The 25,844-nt window shown below is 35.7% G+C and overlaps 2 protein-coding genes across 2 annotated transcripts in view; one reads left to right on the forward strand and one right to left on the reverse strand.

Moving 5' to 3' along the window:
- Jhbp16 (Juvenile hormone binding protein 16) overlaps window positions 1-25,844 on the reverse strand; it is a 266,710-nt gene that overhangs the window by 77,401 nt on the left and 163,465 nt on the right. The gene's annotated exons all lie outside the window — the stretch shown is intronic.
- The window catches only part of LOC138699992 (protein takeout-like), a 39,354-nt gene continuing 19,002 nt past the window's right edge, over window positions 5,493-25,844 (forward strand). The window contains exons 1-2 of the mRNA XM_069826256.1: window positions 5,493-5,649; window positions 21,939-22,031. Coding sequence (XP_069682357.1) covers window positions 5,571-5,649; window positions 21,939-22,031 — 172 coding nt within the window. The 5' untranslated portion in view covers window positions 5,493-5,570. The remainder of the gene's footprint in view (window positions 5,650-21,938; window positions 22,032-25,844) is intronic.

Genomic DNA, 25,844 nt, shown 5'->3' on the forward strand with positions numbered 1-25,844 from the left:
AGACTCGTTTGTTTTCTGTTCGGATGGCAGGAGTAATCTTGCACATTGAAAGGAGCTTTGCCATTTCGCAGTGCAGGTGGAGTCGAGGAGACTCAGTCGTCTGCTGTTCGATGACAAGGCAGGTGAAGGTCTCAGAAGAGACGCCGCGAATTCTAAATCTATAAATTGAAAGGTTCTCTGTCCTTTCGCAATGCGACTAGACGAGTGACCTCGCCCATGTAACACGTATTTTATAGATTCTGAACTAGGGCATTACGTCGTTTTGTTATAAAATGGGGAAATTAATGGGGAAGGGCATATAGGTCTGTGGCCCATTTCTTTTAGGGCTCATCCCGACATTTGTCTTAACGCCTTAGGAAAATCACGGAAATACCTAGGCAGGATGAGTTGTCTCAATATATAGCCAAATTGGCTTTTAGGTAGGAGGTCGATTGAATTATGACTTAAGTCTGTTGAATCGTCTCAAAATAGAGACCAGCCAATTGGCTCTATGGTGACTCAATTAGGATGAGATAGGCGAGAGGTCATAGATGTAAAATATTAATTAATTTTAGAGTAGTTACCGGGTGATGGGATGTGAGTGAGGGCTTGGGCTCCGGGCACCTGGGGCTTATTAGACTAATCGTATGCTGATGACCTGGCTATATCAGGGGCTGAGGCAGGATGGTCCACCTGTCAGCATCGGCTGATCAGGAAGGGCTTGGGGCTCCGGGCCCCTGGGACTTATCAGGCTAGTAGTATGCGGACGACCTGGCTCTATCAGATGCTGAGACAGGATGGTCCACCTGTCAACGTCGGATTCATGAATACCACCCGTCGAACTTAGAAAATAATCGCATACATAGGGCAAACAATAGAACAAAACGTGCCTAAGTGTTCGAACCCGTCCCGGTCGAGTCCTCGAAAAGCCAGCCAGGCATGTACATAGATTTGAAGAACAACTTTCGGAAAATGAACGTGAACTATGAATATGAACATGATCATAATATTACTATATTATTACGATGTACCGAAGTACATATGATATTTCCGTGCAGAAATTCTGAGTCATCATATGATGAAGAGTGAGTGGAACAGAGAAAAATTCATTCCGGCACCGGGATTTGAACCCGGGTTTTCAGCTCTACGTGCTGACGCTCTATCCACTAAGCCACACCGAATTCCCATCCCGAGGTCGGATTGAATCCTCTCAGTTTAAGTTCCACCTCTTGGGTTCCCTCTACTAGCCTACCCTCTGCACTGCGTCATAGATATATGACAGTGGCACAATGTCCACACATGTACAGAGGTGCACTTCGTTATGAGTGACTAAGTGGTCGGGATCCGACGGAGTAAGCGCCGTCTTAAATCACTAAGTGGTTATTTTTCGGATATCATATATTATATGATGTACCGAAGTACATATGATATTTCCGTGCAGATATTCTGCGTCATCATATGATGAAGGATGAGTGGAACAGAGAAAAATTCTCTCCGGCACCGGGTGGATTTTGGATTTTGAAAGTTAAACTGTAGTGATATTTTCCATTTTAACGCATGAACTACTGCATTTCTCTCGTAAATTATCATACACAGCATCAAATCTGCAGTATTGTAGACAAAAGATGCGAGATTTATGTAGGTGCCACTTCATTCCTTATGTCGAACAGTTAAAACTAGAATACTAAACGACATGGTCACGGTTCAATCCCTACAGTATTTTCCTTTTATCTTTTCTTTCCTTTTTTCGAAGTATTCCAAATTACGTTGTGATTAACACATTCCATTTATTTTATACTTATAATAACATTCATACTTTACTGCCCAAGGGCAGGTCTTTCATTGTAAATTCAGCATTGTCGAATTTTCTCTATAACATAATAGTAACAATAATCATAATTATCGACTATGATGACGAAATTTAGTAAAAAATCATTTGAAACAAGTATTTATGCTATAATTCTAACCAATAAATACTTTTAAATCTGTGTATTGTCGGGTGACTGTACGAATTAGATGTGCTCCTCAGGCGACAAAGTCCGAAGGTTTCTGGACGTCCTTCGGTAAAGTTCTGTCCTATACGTGTATACGCGCGCATGCGTGTGTGTGTGTGTGTGTGTGTATAGACACCCTTATGCTTTATTGGCCACAGGCTAGGGGAAGTCCACAAGTGTGTCATGTGTATGGTCCATAAACTCATCCCGTCCCTTAAAGACATTGGTATGCAAGTACTACAGAAAAAGGACAAAAAAAAAACGAAATCTCAGCTGCATAGAATAATGTTATATATCAGTCAGATTTACATAAAGATTTTCTATTCATTTCATTAGAATAATGCAATTACAATAATTTCATTGGATTAATCGAACAATCACTTCGTTATTGATTCTAATAATGAAGTTAGTTCAGTTTCAAAAGTGACATGTGAAAAACAAGTCAAATATCAACTGTCATCAAAGGGAGATTTCTTTTTTTCTTTACCCTGCTTAACCTCTCCAACATTCAATGGTCTGTGAGTAGGACAAAAGGAGAGAGTTTCACCTAATGGTACTTTAGATATTCCACAAATGCGAACCTCACTGGTCATGGGATTGGCATGATACATAGAGCAATCGCAGAAGATATTACAGGACAACACAAGACAATGAAGGAACGCTCAGACTCGTGGACGGAAGATAAATTCTTCCATTGCTCCCCTAGGAAATCAAAAGTACGAGCTTTATAAAACATCAACTGCCTTTACTAAAAGTAGAAAACAATGCAAGTTCATTTAGAAAATTAAATATATTTCTGTTATTCAATATTAAATCTTATCTTTGTGACTTGTTACCACAGTCTAGTATACACAGTCGCGAAGCTCAATATATAGTAAATATGAATTCATAGATAGTTGCCTACCACTAGGATCGCTAATATCGCCTCATTACAGACAATTAGAAATAGTACCAGCACAGTCTACTCTTCCTAGCACCCTCGTAACTCAAGCTTCGTGACTGCATATAGTAGACTGTGTTGTTAGTATAATGGTAAGAAAGAGACAGAAAAAAAGGGAGAGAAAATTTCAGTCCAGGCCTTCTGTGACTAATCCTGAATTTGACCATGATCATTTCATGTCTGTGAGGAAATAATATACACGATATATAAATGCTTCTCCAAAATTAACATAATCCCTAAGATGTCTTCGCATATCCTTTGTTGAATATCACTGGCCTAGAAGATAACAACAAGGACCAATGTGAACTCAGATCACTTTGTCAAGATCTGTGCTGGATAAATAAATTCTTTCTTCATTAGTTGTCTTTGATTCCTAGTAGAATACAATGTCTACATTAAGTGAATTTTAGAACAAATTTAAAACCAAGGACATTCGACAGGGAAAATCTCTATTCCTGGAACTACGTAACTCCTTATAGTAACTACAACTGCCACAAAACACTTATTCACTACTGCAAATCACGATACGGAAGGCAGACAGCGAATCTCTCCTCCTAAAGGACACTGTGACTGTTTCTAGGAATGAGTGACATGTGAAGAATTTACTGCCACTTCCACAATTACTTAGTGGAAGTGCTGCAATAGATTGTACTAGGACTGTAAACCAAACCTAAAGAACACTACATAATTAATAACATCAGTTCAGTTTATGTGAATGTATACCACAAGAAACATAATTGGTCTGCAGATATACAAAAAATGGAAGCAGTAGACTATTAAAATAACTCCTCAGTTATAAGCCTTTTAGAAAAAAAAAAACACTATTACCAGACTAAGAACACGTCAGAAAAAGCCAGTGGTGTCATTCTGCCGGTTCACCCCGGCTCGACCAAGCCGGTTGTTAGTTACATTTGTCACAGATCGTAGAACATGTTGTTAAATAATTGTTTGAGTTTAAGAAATTAGGTTCTTTTCAGAAAAGAAGAACATTACTTTAAAATGTGTCTCAGTGAAACATACAGCAGAGTCCGTATAGGCAAGTTCTGTCGGATGCTTTTCCAATTCACTGCGGGCTACAGCAAGGAGATGCACTGTCACTTTACTTTTTAACTTTCCTCTAGAATATGCCATTAGGAAAATCCAAGATAACAAAGAGAATTTGGAATTGAATGGGTTACATCAGCTGCTTGTCTATACGTTTAACGTGAATATGTTAAGAGAAAATTCACAAACTATTAGGAAGACACGGGGATTTTACTTGAAGCAAATAAAGCGATAGGATTGAAACAAATCCCGAAAAGACAAAGTATATGATTATGTATCGTGACCAGAACACAGTACGAAATAGAATTATAAACATTGGAAAATTCAAATTATGGTTTATTTAACGACGCTCGCAACTGCAAAGGTTATACCAGCGTCGCCGGTGTGCCGGAAATTTTGTCCCGCAGTAAATCCACTGACATGAGCCTGTTGCATTTAAACACACTTAAATGCCATCGACCTCGGCCGGGATCGAACTCAGAACTCGAGCATGGAAGGCCAATGCTATGCCAACTGAGCTACCGAAGGCGACTAAACATTAGAAATTTATCTTTTGAAGAGGTGGAAAAATCCAAATACCTTGGAGAAACAGTAACAAATATAAATGATACTCGGAAGGAATTTAAACGCAGAACAAAATAATATGGGAAATGTCTGTTATTATTCAGTTGAGAAGCTTTTGTCACCCAATCTGCTCCTAAAAATCCTGAAAGTTAGAATTTATAAAATAGTTTTTTTACCGATTGTTCCGTATGGTTGTGAAACTTGAACTCTCACTTTCAGAGAGTAACAGAGGTTAAGGGTGTTTGAGAATAAGGTGCCTAGGAAAATATTTGGGGCTAAGCAGGAATGGAGAAAGTTACACAACGTAGAACTGCGCGCATTGCATTCTTCACCTGACATAATTAGGAACATTAAATCCAGAGGTTTGAGATGGGCAGGGCACGTAACACGTATGGGCGAATCCAGAAATGCATATAGAGTGTTAGTTGGAACACCGGAAGAAAAAATCTTTGAGGAGACCGAGTCGTAGATGAGAGGATAATATTAAAATGGATGTGAGGGACATGGGATATGACGGTAGGGACTGGATTAATCTTACTCAGGATAGGGACGGATGACAAGCTTATATGAGTGCGACAATGAACTCCCGTGTTCCTTAAAAGCCGTAAGTAAGTAAGTAAGATATTTGTACAAATTTTCAAAGACCTATATCAAAATGTTAAAAATAATTCAAATTTTAACTAAGTTTATCCTTAAAATGCTTATAAATGTATGACAATACTGAAAAGTGTAAGTTAATATCTGAATCAAGCACGTCGACATAGTTTCATGAAGATCAGAGGTGTCTTCCTAATTTTTCGCGTCAGACGGGTGTCTTTCGGCCATTGTTCGACACGTGATTGGTGAATGCCAACTATGTGCCATTGAAAGTAAAAGAAATCCTGAGAGAGAAGGCGGCCTTCCTAAGTGAGCTAGCAAAGACTCTTATTCTGTAATTATGGGCAATGCACTGTTATTCCTGAGACAGGTTCCCAAGTTCTCGCTCTCCCCGCCAGAGCGTTGATTCTGTAACTGCACAAGTGGGTCAGAAAGCGAGAACAGTGAGAATCATGCAACTGAATCGAGCGTCAACTGTCATCGCCCTGGCGACGGTGCTGCTCTTTCAGGATTCGGCTTCTCTAAAAGCATGTAAGTAAGACATCACTCTGACATCAGACACTTTTAACAACTGCTAATTGCATAGATTTGTGAAACGTACACTGTTTGAGCAACAGGCATTCATTTATATTTCGAGTCTGTATTTGTACGGTTTTACCTTGAGTTCTATTTGATCTTTAGGAGCAAACAGTCTTACGTTGTTTGGCCTTTGTAAGGCATTCAAAGAATCTTCAACCGATTTCTTTGTGTGCAACTGCTTTTGGTTTCTTTTCGAAACTGCAATAAGTAAATTTCCAAACGAAGATGATTAGAGATTAATTTGTTTAATGGCGTGGTTTCCGGCTACATTTCTAGTGAAATCATGTTCTATTTCTGGCAGACACATTGTTTCCTTTGTCTCAGATCTGCTGTGTGTTCCGCCACGCTAACCACATGATTATTCAGAGCCTCTAATTTTAAGCTTAAATGCCTATTGCTTGTTAAAAATCTAAATATATGCTCAGCAGCAAAAATCTTTAGGATTTCTTGAATTGCATGACATAATATTAGGCATAATAATAATAATAATAATAATAATAATAATAATAATAATAATAATTACAATAATAATAATAATAATAACAATAATAATAATAATAATAATAATAATAGTAGTAATAATAATAGTAGTAATAATAAAGATATCACACTGATCATTAGGAAAGATACGAAGACCATTACCATAGAAATCTCCATCCTTGATAAGAAAATCTTCATTTAAAATTGAAATAGGTGCCCATTGCTGTAACTTCATAACTGCATTTCTTTAGAAATAGCCGTTAAATTTTGACAAGAGCCATTATTTTCATAGGTTTCTTGAATAACCATCACCCTCTACCGGAATTGAAAGCGCGAACCACAAATTCAGTGACAAGCATGGGGAACAATAGACCTCCGAGGACAACTAAAACAAGGAAGTAGACAAGGACACACCCACTGAAGGAGAAATAATAAAGAAAACACTTCCAAGAAATGACAATAAATTTAACTTACACTCTATCAGCAGCAGGAATATGTTGGCCTACATAAAATATTTCATTAGAGTCTCCGAAAAACAGAACAACCGATTGAAAAATATCGAGTAAAGAAGAGGAAGCAGTTCCTTTAGTGCACATACAAAGAACGTAGTTCCGAGAGTTTATGTACGAAGAACAAATGGAACTTCGTCGTAGTCACGAACATAATAATAATAATAATAATAATAATAATAATAATAATAATAATAAATATTAATAATAACAATATTAATAATAATAATAACAATATTAATAATAACAATATTAATAATAATAATAAAATATTAATAACATAAATAATAAAATATTAATAATATTAATAATAATAATAATAATAATAATAAAATATTAATAATATAAATAATAAAATATTAATAATATTAATAATAATAATAATAATAATAAAATATTAATATTAATAATAATAATAATAATAGTAATAATAATAATTTGTACTTAAATGAAATAAATTGCATTATAATTACCATTTAAGAAGCGTGATACAAATAGCAATAATAACAGTAAAAATAAATTAAGATCTGTTACCATCCCATCCCATGCTTCTAGTACCAGTGCGAATGTTTTATATTCACAGAGTATTTTACAATAATACTTAAGATCTTGTATTAGATTGCTTTACTGTTTTTGCCGTAATATAATTCTCATATAAATAATATATTGTTTAAATCACAAGAAATATAAAATACATATTAGATACTTCCTGTGAAATTTCTGACGGTTTTTCAGAGATTGGGCCTACAAGGAAAACACACACTTGCAGATATACTTTCTCTCATAAAATTGGACTTCCTTACAGCAGCAAATCTTAAGTGCCTTGCTGTTTCGGCAAGTTTCATGTTGTTCATTCTATTAATGTGAGCATTCCATTCTATTCTTCTTGTTAACAAATGTCTCAACATTAACACACCACATTCCATTCTCACATCCTGGTTTCTAAGTCTATCCAGTCATGTTTTGTCTATGATGACGTTTTAAGGTGCTCATTTCACCTGTACTCATGAGAAGTTATTCTGATTTGTGCCTCCTCTTGTATCTTATAGATTTTCACCTAAATTCTCTTCTTAGATATTTGTTTTCCCGTATGTGTTTTTAGTAGGTTAATTTACGACACTTTATCAACATCTTAGGTTATTTAGCGTCTGAATGAGATGAAGGTGATAACGCCGGTGAAATGAGTCCGGGGTCCAGCACCGAAAATTACCCAGCATTTGCTCATATTGGGTTGAGGGGAAAACCCCGGAAAAAACCTCAACCAGGTAACTTGACCCGACCGGAAATCGAACCCGGGCCACCTGGTTTCGCGGCCAGACGCGCTAACCGTTACTCCACAGGTATGGACTTCCCGTATGTTACATCACAGGTATCTTCACATTCTAAAATCTTTAAAAAAATTTGAAATCTTACTCCATTATACAAATTACCATTAGTGACACAAGGAAACTGGGTAGCTATGTACCTATACTCCAAATTAATTAAAACATTTTTTGTTGGATAATTTTTCAAACTACGTCTAATTTACACCTCAGTGGATTTTTTTTATGTATATTCGGACAGTTGACTAAACAACAACAATACTGTACAAATTGTTACTTTTTCTGTAGATACCACTCATATTAGGTTTTCCTCTTGTTATCACAAGCAGATTAAGTAGTAATTAACGCTCCTATGAACAATTCCCATTAAAATATTTTCATTCTCTACTCCCATGCAAATGACAACCTCTCTGACTACACTTGAGGGTTCTGAATTCAATTATTATACGAAAGTTCAGACTAATTTCTTCTGTAGGAAGTGGTCGTATATCCCTTGTTTCGAACGTTTATTTTCTTCTTTTAACAAGTGGCGTGTACCATGCTATAATCCGGTTCAGTTTACTTAATACCGTAAGGGTTAAACCCAACAATTTTCTCCCTATTACTACATGTGCTAGTGGATTATAGTGATTTTCTAGTTGTCAGGTTGAATTTTCTTTGTTTCCAATTTTGGGTGCTGACAAATACTACAACTGGCAGTTATTTTCTAACCGTTATGTTGGCAGAAATAGTTTGCTTTTGCAGTAGAAGGACACTGATGAAATGAGAGCACCTAGACTTGTGAAATTTGAACGTAATTAATAATTAATTAGTAATACCGGTATTATACATAATTCGGTTGTGTTGCGTTGTGATTCCAATTGAACATTACATATATTCAACAACTTCTAGACCTACTTGGTATGAAAAATGCACTTGGCTAATGGATAGAAGTATATTTCACATTTTAATTAATTTATTTCGTGTTTAGAATTTTATTAAAATGTCCAAAAGAGGAAACAGCATAGGCTAGTAGGACGTCTTCGAAAAATAAAGAGCATGCCATTTTACACTTCAGTAGGGTACTAGAATAGTTAATATGTAGGGCTGAAGAAAGAAGATACTGAATTAGGAATTGTGCGCTTAGAGACGACAATATTACGAGAATAATAAAATTATTAGGAATAAGCAATTTTAAGTAGGCTACACACTTAATAGTGGAATTCAGTTTTCTGTCTTCGTACTAATCATTTCACTTGGTCAAACAAAACACATTTTTAGGTTAGGTCTCGTGAATCATAAACTGTTTAGTCAAAGCAATGAGTTCATGTTGTCTGTAAAATACATGTTAATAATGAATCATGCTAATGTATTAATGACCAACAAAATATGCGAAAAGTCTAGAAAGAAAATATACTAAGTTATTTCACAAATTATTGAGGTGAGATGTGGTAAATAAGTAAATAAGCAGGATATTGTTATTGTCAATACTAAATTATTATTATTATTATTATTATTATTATTATTATTATTATATTCAATCTTTATTTTCCCGTTATGAATCATAAGGAAGAAACATAATTATCATCTTGTAAAGTTCTCTGATGTCTTTTTAATACGGCATTTGGAGACTGGTCACGTCGACGTTTTCGTCTAAGAGAATTTTTCAAATTGTTTTTTTCTCCTTACGATATCAGACGCAAAATTTCACAACTTCTCAGAATTAGTACAGGTGACACTCCTGATATCTCTTGAGTAATAATTCTCTTTAAATTTGCCTTCACTTTTTCTCCCTGTTCTGATGATGTGAATAAGTAAATTCATTCTCCCCTTTCAACACTACTTTTAGCGTTATCCTGTATTGTTATTACCCTAACTTCACATTCTTTTATTTTGCTTTCACATTCCCAGTAAATCTTACTTTAGTATGAACGCGTCTTACAGTTAATAAGGCCATTCATTAGCAACTTTGTTCCTCCTTTTGTTGCAATTACGGTTTCCGGCTCAGCATTCATGTCACTAATAATGTATTCCGAAAAACGTACTCCAGTCTAATGTATTACAAAATTTACTGTCTAATTAGAATAAAAATAAATCTTATGAATATGAATATTCATTGGCAGACAACTTGTTTCATATTTCATGTAGTGGTGTCCTCATATACCTGGATAAGGTGCCAAAACTATATTTATTACGTTTACAATAAATTAATTTCAGTTCTTCAATTCATTACTTTTCTTATTTTCTCTTCTACATCCTCTCGTCTTCTAGTTAACCCAATTTCATTCTTACTATTAACTCAATTCTCTATCATTTAATAAACTCTCTATCACCTAACCCCCCTCATTTGTTGGTTATTAATGGAGAAAATTCGCTCCGGCGCCGGGGATCGAACCCTGGTTCTCAGTTCCACGCACTGGTTGCTTTAACCACTGCGCTACGCCGAGGCTCAATCCACAGCATCGGATCGAATCTCTCTCCTTTTGGTATTTTCCCTTAGTGGCCTCACTCCATGTTCGACATATAAATATTGACGCAACTTTTGCGGTGGGGAGGAAAGGAGACTACAGAAAGTTTGTAATAATTTCTAACACACTCACTCCCACGACTAAGATAAGCCACTTTAAATTTAACAATCACTGACCGGCAGTGATAAAATGTAAGATCTGTAGAACATTGAGTCAATGCTAAGTGGGGGTATAGGGACCGAGTGGTGGATTTTTGTTTTGCTCAACTTCAAGGCAATGATAACTCATTTAAAGTTTGAGTGACTGTAGCCTGTATATATTTTCGTTTGGTTTTATTTTATTTATAGTTTGATTTTGCTATTATTTACTTGTATTTCTGATGATATGGAAGAGAAGCCTAACGGCCTTAAGGGGAGAGGATGGTATTTTTTGGTGAAAAATGAGTAAATTTTCAAAAAAGAAATCTTTAAAATACTCTGTGATATGTGTGGAATGCATAGCATAACATTTTGTGGGTATTTGTGCCCTTATCGGATGTTGAGTCGCCATTTTTAAACTTCCTGCGTTATGGATTTTAAAAATCACTCGCCCACTTTTATTGCTGTTTCCAGTAAATTAAATTTTCAAAAAAAAAAAAAAAAATTCTTTAAAATACCCTTTGATATGTGTGAAATGCATTGCATAACATTTTGTGGATATTTGTGCCCTTATCTGTTGTTGAGACGTCATTTTCAAACTTCCTGCGCTATGGATTTTTAAATCACACGGCCACTTTTATCGGTTTCCAGTAACTTCATTTTTTTTTTGCTACATTGCCAGACAAAAATGGATATAATTTCTGAACTATTAAAGATACATGCATGAAATTTAGAACACACATTCTTTAGACTATTAGGAAACGTTTCTCTGTAACAGAATTTTGTTACTTGATTTCATTTTAAAAATACGTCGGTTTTTTTGCAAGAAAGGAAATCAGAAAATTGTTATTAAATTTTAATTGTTTATTTTACAAACGTAGGGACTAATATCAAAATTCTGTTACAGACAGTTTGTAGAACATGCTTTCGCAAATACATTGCAAAAAACTGTTTGAAGCTATCTTTAAAAACGGTTTAGATATATCGGTTTTAGTACAATCCTGCATTGGGTATATTTTTTTCAAATTTGGGCCCCCAAATAATTTTTCTTTCAAGGTATTTTTATTTGGTTGAGTTGCCACAGCTATGAGCTCTTTACATACAAGAAATTAATATTTTACACCAAATAGGAGAAAGGTTTTAAAAACTACCATCCCCTCCCCTTAACTACGCCGGAATAAATAAATAAACATATTATATATACATACAAATTAAAAAGCATTTGAACGTAAGGCACGTGATGAAATGTTTTCCTTCGTTGCCTGATCTACAGTTGTTTTTTTAAATTGAGTTAATCCTTCCAGGAATGTGGTTAAGAAGTTCATTAATTTATGTAAATGACGCTATGTAAAGATTCATCTTTATGGACAAGGAAAGCTTAGTAAAGACAATTCGTTTTGGTTGTCTATAGTTGAATTTCTGAGATTTCAGAAAAGTGTAACAACCAGTTTAATAAAAAAAAAAAAACAAAAGCAAAAAGTACAACCCGAGCAACGCCGGGTGTTTTCAGCTATTCTTATATAAATAAAGATTACTCAATAATTAGGAAATAAAAACAATAAAATCATATTTTAGAAAAACGTATTTATTAAATTAATTTTAGGAAATTAATGTTTCTATTAAAATTATGTATTAGAAATAAATGTTCAGAAAAAATCAGGAATAATGTTTTAGAAAAAATGTCGTAGTAAATGAAGTAAAGTTTACGAAAATGTCCGGAAAACCCAAATATCAATCACTAAGGTAACAACTTCAGACATTCAAACTAATTCTACGCGTTGTGAAGACGAAGGTAAGAATGATTAAGATAATTATAGAGATAAAGAGTAATTTCCTTTATACAAAAATAGTAGTTTATATAGCAACGAGTCCACCGCTGTGGAGTAACGGTTAGCATGCTTGACCGTGAAATGATCGGATCCGGTTTCAAATCCTGGTTGGGAAAAGTTACCTGGATGAGCCTTTTTCCGAAGTTTTCCCTCAACTCATTATGAGCACATGCTGGGTAACTTTCGGCGCTGGACTATGGACTCATTTCGCCGGCATTATCGCCTTGATATCATTCAGACGTTAGATAACCACGGCAGTTGATAAAGAATCGTAAAAGAACCTATTTAAAAAACTAAGAGCAACATCAGAAATGGTAATGTTTTAGTGCTGTTAAGTTCACATTTTTCAGAATACGCTGCGTGAAATTCTGAATTGGAAGCGAAAAACCAGTTTTGTAATTTTGCTTTCAAGGTTTTGATGACGTTCAAATTGATACAATTTCTTTGTTCCTATACCATGTCTTAAAAATAAGTCCGTGGCCTTGGCTTTATGGAAGCGTACGTCAGAGATGTCTAAGAAATACCGCGCGAAAGAGCGTCGATTCTTTCGCGCAGTACTTGGCTGCAGTATATATGTTGTACAAATAGGAGCGACCAAAATACAAGGGTGAACAAAATTAGCATTATGAAATCGATATGCAATAAATTTCTACACTTTTGTTTACATATTTTAATCAATGCAATATAATTATTTCAAAGCAGAATATGCTATACGATTTTGAGTAACTAACAAAATGTTATTGTACAGTAGTGGCAAAAAAAAAACCGGACCGAACCTTGTAGCTGATTTCAAAGCCTTGTTCACTCCAGAGCACGAAAGACTGGTAACTAAGACTTTCGTGGTTCGAATCCTGCCTGGAAAGGAAACTTTTTTTTGTTCCTTATTCAAATTTATTCCCAATACTTTTCGATTGCTGGTAAAATTCATGTTCTGGGAATAATAAATTAATTAAGTAGTAAAATATATCGCTGCAATCGAAAAGTATTGGGAATAAATTTGAATAAGGAACAAAAATAAGTTTCCTTCCCAGACAGGATTCGAACCACGAAAGTCTTAGTTACCAGTCTATCGTGCTTTGGAGTGAACAGGACTCTGAAATCAGCTACAAGAGTCGGTCCGGTTTTTTCTTGCCACTACTGTACGTTGCAATATGGATCGAATACTGTAGAAATAATTGCGTTCACATATATAGTTTTCGAAACTTCTGCAGTATTACATAATTTACGTCATAATAGCAAGACTGATATGCTAAAGCAAGCCTTTTAAGATAAATTTTCGCTAGAATCTCTTCTTCGATTTCCGCCTCACACAGGCTTTGTTACGTCTCGCAAAATGTTATTTAAAGAAGCAAATCTAAGCATAGGACGCTTATCATGATCGAATAGCTTGACCCTTAATCTTGGTTAGGTTAGGTTCATGGAAAACCTACCGGTACGTATGTACTGGTGAAAATCTTAATATACTAATTTTCGCTGCAAATTTACGAATCCTCAACACAATTCATAGTTTAAGGAATTGTAAAAACTAAAGAAGTCCTTGTCATACGTACAGTAGTGGCAAAAAAACCGGACCGACCCTTGTAGCTGATTTCAGAGCCTTGTTCACTCCAGAGCACGATAGACTGGTAACTAAGACTTTCGTGGTTGGAATCCTGCCTGGGAAGGAAAATTTTTTTGTTCCTTATTCAAATTTATTCCCAATACTTTTCGATATCAGCGATATTTTACTACTTAATTAACTTATTATACCCAGAACATGAATTTTACCAGCAATCGAAAAGTATTCCCTAGAACTGAATTATCTTCACTGATTATAGAGTCGATAGTTATCTTTCAAACGTTACACAGACAACTTTATACCTATTACACAATGAAAGAATATTGTAATACCTCGCAACACGCTGCATATCCTAGAAGTTTCAAATCAAACATTCAGTATTTTTCTCTCTATCTCTGCCTGTCTATGTGTATCTTTGTCTCGGTGTCTGTGTTTGCGTCTCTATGTCTGTCTGTCTGTCTATTTCCCTCTCTGAATATGCTTGTATTTCTCTGTCTCTTTGTGTCGGTCTATGCTATGTATCTGTGTATGTCTCTCTTTACGTGTCTCTGCGTATCTGTGCTTTTGCGTTGTTTCTGTTTATCTGTTTCCGTGTGTATCTCTCCATATATCGTGCTTATATGTATCTCTCTCTACGTCACCGGTGACCAAAACTCGAGCTGCAGTGATTACATGCGACGGACAGCCTATGAAGTATGGAGACGGAGGAAAGATACTTGGCATGAAAACTACCACCAGTGGTGGTTCCTGTACTAACATCTTGATCAATCTCTCGGATAAAAATCTCAAGCTTTGCTGTATCAGTAATGTCACTGCTGCCATCAAGAGCCAGTGAATAATATACGACTTTTCTTGCTTCTTTATCTAACCTTCCTCTTGAATACAGTCAGAAATGTTCTAAATTCTTCTCTCGATATTTGGTCAAGAAATTCGTTGCTTTCAAAATTAAAAACTTCTTATGGACAAGTTATTTAAACTATTTTAATCATTACTCTTGAGACATTCTGTTATATTAAAAGGCTTTAGAGCACGAGATATTTCAAACCCCATTAGGTAGCTGACTTCCTTACATTTATTTATCTCATCTTTCTCTTCCTGGCTATGATTTCAGACATGTCAATTCCTGGCGTTTAACAGTTCGTTGGCACATAATTTTGAATCAGTTTTTCTACAATATTATCATTAAATTAATAATTAATAAATAGTTAACCTTATCTAAGGATTAATAAGATTAAAATTGAAATAAAACCTAATAATTTTATCCTTCTAGGGAGAAGATAAAAAATATCAATATTCATGCACGTACAGAAAAATTATAGTTAGTGGTCAGTAATAATAATAATAATAATAATAATAATAATAACAACAATACATTATTCAGCGTGGCAATTAATATTTCTATATACTCCTAATTGAACCGTTGAGCAAAGTAAACATATTACATTTTGTCCGACAGAACAACAAAAGAGTTCTCCTTCTCATTCTTTACGAAACCACCTCTTACTGCTTGTAGAGACAGAGTTTGCAGAGCGACATGATACCGCCACTGCTTGCCTTCAGTACGTGAATGAAACACACAGCAATATACAGGAAACTCCTCGTACCCGTTTGAATGTGTGATTACACGATGCAATCACGACACCCGCTTTGGTCACAGCTGCTCTACGTCTTCGTCTCTATGGGTGCTATGCATAGACATTTCGCTATTCCGCTCTACGAGCGTTCTAAACTATTCCCGGTTATCGACTGATTACTTGTACAGGATTCACATCATATCATATCGCTAACACTGGTTTATGAATACGAAAAACTTTAGTTCATTGAACATCCACCGGAAGCCCGCGCTAAGAATGTCTATGAATATGGCCCTAAGTCTCTGTTTCTGTCTTTGTCTCTCTACTTCTCTCTCTCTCTGTCTGTTTCTATCTGTGTCTCTTTGTCTTTGTGTATGTCTCTCAGGGTCTATGTCTCTGCGTCTCTCTGTCTCTGTCTCTGTCTCTCTCTTTGCCTCTGTCTGTGTATATTTGGATCTGTGTCGCTGCGTCTCTTTTTGACTCTGTGTCTCTCTTTGTTTGTCACTCCAGTACCTGTGTATCTCTCTGTGTCTATGCCTCTGCGTCTCTCTTGTTTCTGAGTATGTGTATGTCTAACTCTGTGCTTGTCTCTATGTTTCTGTCTCTGAGCATGTCTGTTTTTCTTTCTGTCCGTTTTCCTGTCTCTATGTCCGTGTCTCTGCGTCTCTCTGGCTATGTATGTATTTTTCCGTCTCTGTTTCATTCTCTGTATCTGTGTCCCTCTTTGTCTCTGTATTTATGTGTGCCTCTGTCTGTGTCAGTGTCTTTGCGTCTCTCTCTGACTCTCTCTCTCTCTCTCTAAGTCTGTGTCTGCATTTCTTTGTGTGTGTGTGCGTGTTTCCGTCACTGTATCTCTTCTCCTTTCGGTGCCTCTTACTCCCTTTTTTTATTTTACCCCTCTTATCGACTTACACATCAGTGCACTATAAGGAAGGATATAAATTTTAATCAATATTTAATATTTTAATGTACTCTTACACTGTGGTTCTCCCTGACCATGTGGTCAGCAAAGATTAATGCCACTGTGAAGACGTCACAGGACAAGTACAATACAAGGGACAAACACCCAGTCTCAGGTGAATCTCCCCCACTACGTGAATCAGACCACAGATCACTTAATTGGGAAGCGCACACGCTGTAAAATGAGCTATAGCGGTGCATTTTCCATTATTGCTCTTTAGCTTAATTATGCTTAGTATAAAATTGAATCGTGTCACGTGTTTAAATGATTTAAAACGCAACCAGATTTAATAAAAGGAATGTCCTTTTGCTGTTTTATCGGGGCAAAGTGACTAGAATCCAGTTCAATGGACAATCCTGTTACAGCAGGGATGCGGCACCGGGTCACTTTTAATATCGTTACACAGAGAAAGGCAAGGTAAAATCCCTCGTATGCTGTACATTGGCTACTTATCTTTTAATAATAAGCCAATCGTTCTTGAATTCCGTTCCTCTTTCTTATTATTAATGAGAATTCCCTATTAAAAGTTCATTTTTAGCTTCTTGGGATAGACGAAGACGAAGCACGAATAATAATAATAATAATAATAATAATAATAATAATAATAATAATAATAATAATAATAATAATAATAATAATGAGATTGCAACAATGATAGTGTTATATGATTAATATAATACTGGAAACAGAAGTATTCGAAGAAAATTCGCCACACAGACTATTTACTTAAAGTCTCATAGATTTGATCGAGTTTGAAAATAAACTTATTTTAAAACCGTCAGTTGATTTGGCTATAAATGCATCTTTCATTAGTCAATCTCAAAGAAAATTTAGCATTTCTGCAATGTTAGAGGACAAACACAATTATTCAGTTTTAACACTTTGTTTAATGTCGCTTGTGGCTTCACAGATTGCAGAAAATACCTTCAGTGGTAATTACAGCAGCAATGCCGAAAGAGGTGGAGCTTTTGCATCTTGTTTTCAGCTCGGCAATGTGTTTACGACGTTGAACTTTATAGCTGCAAAGAAGCTTTACGTAATATGTTACGTAAGAAATAATAAAAAAGAATAATAAATTAAAATTGAGGAACACATGAACATACGGATTGCAATAATAATTATACATAGGCCTACCGTCATTTCCCGTAACTATGCTCCTGGAACACAACTATGCTCCACAATACAACCATTCAAAGAACATTGTAGGAGTAACATAGACCGTTCGTAGGTAGCTGTAGTGAATTGACTTCAAACTACAGTACAGTACAGCAAAAATATAGATAAAGGAGGTAGTACGTTATGGAGTACAAATTTTAATAGACTATAGCCTAGTTGTGTTTCAGGACCATAGTTATGGAAAATGACTGTACACATTTTCCTTGCATGTATCTTGTTTTCCTTCGGTCCTAAATGGATATAATGAGTTGACTTGAAGGGATTTTTTGTCCACTAATTACATTTCTACAACATAATATTAGACGTCCAGGCTATACATTTTACAAACATAAAATCAGGTTGTTATTACATTCTAAAGAGCCTGATCGCAAACTCGTGGCACCAACATGCGCACCTTCTTTCTGAGCTTCGGAGTGAAGGTACTGTGTATGCAGGCGACTGCTTAAGGCAGGTTCACAATAAACCGGGAACGGAAACGACAACGAGAATGAGAACGGAAACGACAACGAGAATGAGAACGGAAATGTTAAAATAAATGTATTTCCGTTCTCGTTATCGTTTCCGTTCCAGGTTTATTGTGAATCAGTCTTTACTCACAGAGCGTACTGTTCGAACACCCCTCCTGCAAGACTCTTGGGCGAATCCATGTTAGTGGATGCCAATTCGTCTTTCGCGCAGGTGCCACGAGTTGCGATCGGCCTCTACAACTGTAAGTTACTATGTAATTACAGTATCTAAAAACTAAACAGATTAGAGACATATATCAAATAAACTGTAGTTTCAGTGCAACTGTAATAATATTTATGGAACACAAAATTGTGGTTGAGAATTCCGGTAATCTTGCGGTTACCATAATGGCGCTGACTCCAAGATTCTCGAATCGAAACCCGGCTAAGGATGAATAATTTTAAACGGTGACGAAATTCTGAGCATCACTTCCTACGAGAGGGAAGTAAATCCCTTGTCGTAGATTTACAGCACGTGAAGAACCATTCCCTGATAGAGGGCTCTAAGCAAAATTCGACGGTCATTTATTAATTGCGTAGAATTTAGACGCCGAATACTTTGCACCTGAAAAGTCCTTGAATAATATGCTGCTACTTTTTTCTACTTTGTCTTTATTTTTTCTTATATTCTCCTTCTATTTTCTCCTTTCCTACTTTCTACACGTTCGCTTCCTCCTACTCCTCCTCCTCTTTCGTAGTTTTTTCCTCTTACTTTCATTTTCTTCTTTTTTTGACCTTTTCGTTCTTCTGTTGAATGACAGGTTCATGCTCGATAAAGGACATACGTATTTAATTTCGGTCAAAACGCATTTCCATGTACAGTAATGGCAAAAAAAAAAAAATCGTACCGAACCTTGTAGCTGATTTCAGAGCCTTGTTCACTCCAGAGCACGACAGACTGGTAACTAAGACTTTCGTGGTTCGAATCCTGCCTGGAAAGGAAACTTTTTTTGTTCCTTATTCAAATTTATTTCCAATACCTTTCGATTGCTCGTAAAATTCATGTTCTGGGAATAATAAGTTAATTAAGTAGTAAAATATCGCCGCAATCGAAAAGTATTTTGGGAATAAATTTTAATAAGGAACAAAAAAAGTTTCCTTCCCAGGTAGGATTCGAACCACGAAAGTCTTGGTTACCAGTCTATCGTGCTCTGAGTGAACAAGGTTCTGAAATCAGCTACAGGGATCGATCCGATATTTTTTGCCACTACTGTACACATGATTTTAATATGTTAGATAAACTTAATTACTTACTTACTTACTTACTTACTTACTTACTTACTTACTTACAGGCTTTTAAGGAACCCGGAGGTTCATTGCCGCCCTCACATAAACCTGCCATTGGTCCCTATCCTGAGCAAGATTAATCCAGTCTCTACCATCATATCCCACTTCCCTCAAATTCATTTTAATATTATTTTCCCATATGTTAGATATAGGATTGTTTAATATATAGGCCTATAGGCCTATATATTCAACAGTCATTTCATTTATTGTAAATTTATGAATTACATGATATTGTTAGGTTAAGTGCCTGAAGATGCCAAGGAGCGAAAACGTTAGCACATTATACGATGAAAGAGTGATTTAAGACGGCGCTTATTCCGTCGGATCCCGGCCAACTAGTCACTCATATCGAGTGCACCTCGACACATGTGTGGACTTCGGTCCTGCGTTCATAGACATCTATGACGTAGTGCAGAGGGCGGCCACTAGAGGGAACCCAAGATTTGGAGCTTAATCTGAGACGATTCTAACCGGCGTCGGAGTTGTATCCGGTGTGGCTTAGTGGATAAAGCATCAGCACGTAGAGCTGAAAACCCGGGTTCAAATCCCGGCGCCGGAGAGAATTTTTCTCCGTTCCATTACTCTTTCATCGTATGATGACGCAGAATATCTGCATGGAAATATCATATGTACTTCGGTACATTAAAATAATATATATGTTAGCACATTAGTTTACCCTTAACTTCAATGAATAATTTATAGTTATAAATTTTATTGAATTTTTTAAACACTGATAAGTCATTTAGACTGAATAACAAAATAAACATTTATGTTATATTATATTGTACATTGACTTGTCTGAAAATTATTACTACAATGCTTCCTAAGATAAAAAAAAAACATAACGTTTTGATATCGTATTTTACCTACAGCAATAACAGACACATACATGCTGCGATTTATAGTTCAGTAAACAATGTTTAAACATGGATTCATCGTGAGATGTACTGTTGCAGTACCGGTTCCGAAAGTGAAAAGTTGCAAAGTTAATTTAGTAGCGAATGGTTAAAACATATTCGTGGTTAATAAAAGAAAAAACGATTAGCCTACAGTATTCACTGTACTATGTGTCCTTCGTATTTTAGTGTTTCTCAAGGAGGCAAGTATTACATTAAAAGCACGCGAACACTACTTTGCAAAAAACAACTATAAATCTTATGATAAAGTGATGACAAGTCTAATGTCTTAAGTTAGCTTCTGATATCCCAATTTCCATTGCAGAGAGCCTAGCAACTCTGCTGCAGGCAGAAACACGTTATTAAAGGAATATCGCAAAGAAAGTATTGTTCCTGGAAATAAAAACATTTAGCTTTCGGATACGCAATACAACATGTATTCAAATAACCGTTTCGAAATCCCGAGCGTTTTCTACCAAACAAATGGCGGCTTTCCGCTGCTTCAATTTGGGAACATATTTCCCACTTCTCCGCTACGGCCGGCGTGGTAGGTGCTCGAGCAGAACACACCGCCATGACATCATTCGTCTGCTAATTCCCGCCCTATACATGAATCAATCAGATTCACTGATGGTTTTATTTTATTTTATTGGGTTATTTTACGACGCTGTATCAACATCTAGGTTATTTAGCGTCTGAATGGTATGAAGGTGATAATGCCGGTGAAATGAGTCGGGGGTCCAGCACCGAAAGTTACCCAGCATTTGCTCGTATTGGGTTGAGGGAAAACCCCGGAAAAAACCTCAACCAGGTAACTTGCCCCGACCGGGATTCGAACCTGGGCCACCTGGTTTCGCGGTCAGACGCGCTGACCGTTACTCCACAGGTGTGGACTTCACTGATGGTGGCTGATGGAGACTGCCACCACCTCTGCAAGCTGATGGAACCGGTTGACTCCAGTGGAGCATCAGTGACATCATCACTGAAATTCGGAACACCGTGATGCCATCGGATTGCTGAGCGCTGAGATTCGGAATACGCTCCTAGATAGATAGGCCTGAGTTCGTTGGCCTCTTACACGAGAAGGAAGAAGAGTTGTTAGCGGCGATGTTGCCAGACTGCTGAAACTTCCAACTTAATTTTCTAATTAACCGTTCATTTAATTACAAAACGTAATATAGGTTTTCTACTCATTTAAGTGTACCCTATCGTCCCTTTCAATATGCAGAATTACTTATTTCCTCTCTGTATATCAACATTTAAATTTACTTGTATAACACACATAAAAATGTAATAATAATTAACAAATATTGATATGAGTGTTTAGGCTTTTACGATGTTCGTCTTCGGAAAATTACTAGCCTGTTGGATATTCCAGCGTATCCTGGAACTTAACATTTACAGTACAACGTTTCGGAATAATAGACATGTTACATCATCAGGGAGAAAAGAAAACGTGCAGCCTAAAGTGTTATGGAACAAACTGTTGAATGGAAATACATTTTTCATACCTTTCTAATACAAAGTGGATTGATGCAGGCTTATATTTATTGTTTCAGCCGACATTTTCAAAATATGCAAGCGGACAGATCCACAGCTCAATGACTGCATCAAGGAAACACTTGAAGATCTTCGACCCAAGCTGAGTGCAGGTAAATGTATGTATTTGTAAGTAACTTTAGAGCTTATGAAGATTTTCTGTTACTAGAAATAGTACGTGTTCAGATTATTAACCAATACTTAATAGACATTCACAATAGCGGAATTCTATGATTATGTAGATAACTTGGCACAAAAATATTGCTTATAATTATAACAATGCCGAACAAACACGTGCGAGAGATTATTCAGAGATTCCTTTTGAAATAGTTTGATCTGTACACACAGAGGTATAACATTTTAATAATTATAATGCATTATCAATGCTACTGAATTTAGTTTTCAGAAAGCTTAATTTTAAGTATATGAAATAGTAAGGATTTAAAGCTATTCCGTAAAATAATTGTGTAGTTCTTGTCAATCAGATCAAAGGAGCACTGAAGCAAATTTTAGTTAATGGAAACTTAAATTAAATGTAAAACAATATTCAATTTCTATGACACGGTAAGTTATATGCATTATTAAATTTAGTTAATATTATAACCAAAGCTCGGAACTTGGGGACTTGTGTGTCGTGTGCATGAGTAAGGTTACAGGTACCAACGTACACAAAGCTCATCCTGCAAGTGCTCAGGGACAGTCGTGTGTACTAAGAAAGTGGTCACATCGAATGGCAGGAAGACGGACGAGGAAACTGTGTCGTGTCGAAGCCAATGACATTCAGATAATTAATTAGAGGTAAACGGTCTATTTGAAAATAAGAAAATACGTATTTTTCGAATGGGTATTGTATACGTTTGAAAATATATTTCTTAAAATTTAGGTACAGAATTTCGTGGAGGAATTCTGAGGAGATACAATATTTTCTTCGAATGGAGAGTTTATATATATTTTGTGACTTGTGTCAAACACAAACTAGAGATTGGAAACGGGCATTCATTGAAATACATTGCAGTCCCTTAAATCGGTGGAAAAATTTGTCCATAGCCATGGATCAAGCCGTAGTGGAACCTTCCCTAGTAGTGACAGAAATTGAAAACTATTTTCGAGACAAATTTAGGATACTTATCTTTCTCAGATACGAGATCAGCTAGCAACTACTGAAAATCGAACAGGAAACAGTGACAGTGAAAACATTCAATACTTTATTTCGGCCTAAGACTTTATAATACAATTACAAACCATTTTCCAAATTTGAAATTTTTAAAAATTGAAGCTATCCAAACTGCTCAGAGATGTAAGAGTTCTACGAAGTTGTGATATTAGCACTGATGACTTCCTTGTGAGAGGAAAGGTGGACCTTAAAACAAGATGGTACAAATTAAATCGTACAAGAAATCAAATAGAAGATACAAGATGGAAAACCAATTTACTAAACGAGGAATCAATAAGAACACTTTATAAATCTAGAATAGAATTATATATGGATCAAAATGCTGTTAGCGAACACATAGAACTGGAATGGTCAAAGTTTAAAGAAATAATAGAAAAAGCTGCTTTTGAAGTATTAGGGAAAAGGAAATTACGAAGAAAGAAAAAGGGATTATACATATGGAATGAACAATTAGAAAATATAATAAAGAAGAAAAAATTATTATATTTAACCTGGCTATCAAATAAAACACCTCAAGCTTTGGAAATGTATAAAAACTGTTGCAAAGATACAAAAAAAAATGATTAGAGAAGCCCACAATGTAAGCTGGGATAAATATATCTCTAATATAGAAAATGATATACACGGAAGACAAAGAACGGCCTATAAAATAATGAAACATTTGAACAAAGATGAAAAAGATATAGCAAATCTACAAATATTAGACTACAACTTATGGCTTGAATATTGTAAAAATTTATGGACTAATGAATATGAAGAAGAAATAGAATTAGACACACCTGAGATAAGAGTCAAAACTGAAATAGATAATTTAGAATTTTGGGAATTAGAACAAGCTATAAAGAACTCTAAAAATAAGAAAGCTCCGGGACAGGATGGAATAAATACAGAACTATTGAAATATATACCTGATGGAATGAAGTTTAGATTGCTAAACATTTTAAATCAATGCTGGCAACAAAAGAAAATACCAGAAGAATGGAAAACTTCATTAATCGTACCAATATTTAAAAAAGGTGATAAAACTAAACCGGAAAACTACAGAGGGATTAGCTTGTTAAATAGTGTTTACAAGCTATATACAAAAATTCTAAACCAAAGGCTTCGCAATATTATTGAAACAATTTTATTAGAAGAACAAACAGGTTTCCGAATAGGAAGGTCATGCACTGATAACATTTTCACTATAAAACAAATAATATAAAAAAGGAGAGAATTTAATTGTCCAACATATAAGGTAAACTAGGTAGTTATTGACCAGTATACGGTGATTGACCGGTTCCTTTTTTCAAGTATATTGTGAATAAACCACGATCGTGATTTCACTTTTTGCTGCATATACCTCTAGTAACAACCCTTATTTGTGGTTAGTTGTCGCTGTTCATCCCACTGAGTTAGTGTCTGTTGTCTGAGAGGACTGAAATCGATTGGAAATGCAACTGAACTTAAACAAGTGTAAGTAACTAGAGAAATTGCTAAGAATAATGCACGAAATAATTTATTTATTCTGCAAAGGATACATAAATGCTGGTGCTCGTTTTTACACTCACAGTGTGAGAAAAGGTATAAGGTTTCCGTCCACAGAATATTATTTTGTAAAAGTTTTTATATGACATAAAAATGCCCCGTGGTCAATCACTATAAAGTGTATGTCCGCAAACTACAGTGATTGGTCGTTCATAAATTATTTGTTAGAATAATGACCAATGTGCTTCAATTCTATATATGTTATCGGTTAAATGATGGGGATTTTTACAGGACTGATACTATATTATAACGCCTAAGCCAGGTAAAGTGCATTATACAGGGGAAGCTTTACGAAACGCTACAGAACCTGTCCGCAGTGGATTTGATTTAAATGAAGCTGCCAAGAAGTTTGGTGTCCTAAAAGCAACCTTAGCGTCCAGAAACAAATATCCCGTTGAAGGAAAAGTGTTCTTTGGTCCTCGTCCAGTGCTGGGTGAAGCCATTTGTAATAACATCAGAGAAATGACACACACTTGCTTCTGATAAGGCACAAAAGAGAAAAATGGAAGAAGAGGCAAGAGAAGAAAGGAAGCGAATAAGAAATGAAAGAAAAGGCAGCGAGAAGAGTTCTTTTCTTATTTTTTTAACTTGGTTATTTAACGACACTGTATCAACTACGAGGTTATTTAGCGTCGATGGGATTGATGATAGCGAGATGGTATTTGGCGAGATGAGGCCGAGGATTCGTCATAGATTACCTGAAATTTGCCTTACGGTTGGGCAAAACCTCGGAAAAACCCAACCAGGTAATCAGCCTAAGCGGGAATTGAACCCGCGCCCGAACGAAACTTCGGATCGGCAGGCAAACACCTTTGCCGACAGAGCTACGCCGGTGGCGAATAGTTCTTAATGAAAAAGATCAGAAGAAGAGAAACGAAACAGACAAGAAAAAAGTGAAAATTGTGAAAATGTGTTGTTCAATCACTAATAAATGAGTATTCAATAACTGTGCAGTAGACGGTCAATCACTAATAAGCGTGTGGTCAATAACTGTGCAGTAGACGGTCAATCACTAATAAGCGTGTGGTCAATAACTGTGCAGTAGACGGTCAATAACTGTAAAAGTGGACTTGTTGTGTTTATTTAATTTATCTTTGCATTAAAATTTTATTTTTTCTTTTGTTTATTGATTTTGATTTGTTTCTGAATCTTCACTTGACCCAATGCCTTTAAAATTCTCTCAATAAGTTACCACTGTTTCCCGCTATTTCATTGTTTTATTATT

The sequence above is a fragment of the Periplaneta americana genome, chromosome 5 (assembly GCF_040183065.1).
Source record: "Periplaneta americana isolate PAMFEO1 chromosome 5, P.americana_PAMFEO1_priV1, whole genome shotgun sequence".
Taxonomy (NCBI): domain Eukaryota; kingdom Metazoa; phylum Arthropoda; class Insecta; order Blattodea; family Blattidae; genus Periplaneta; species Periplaneta americana.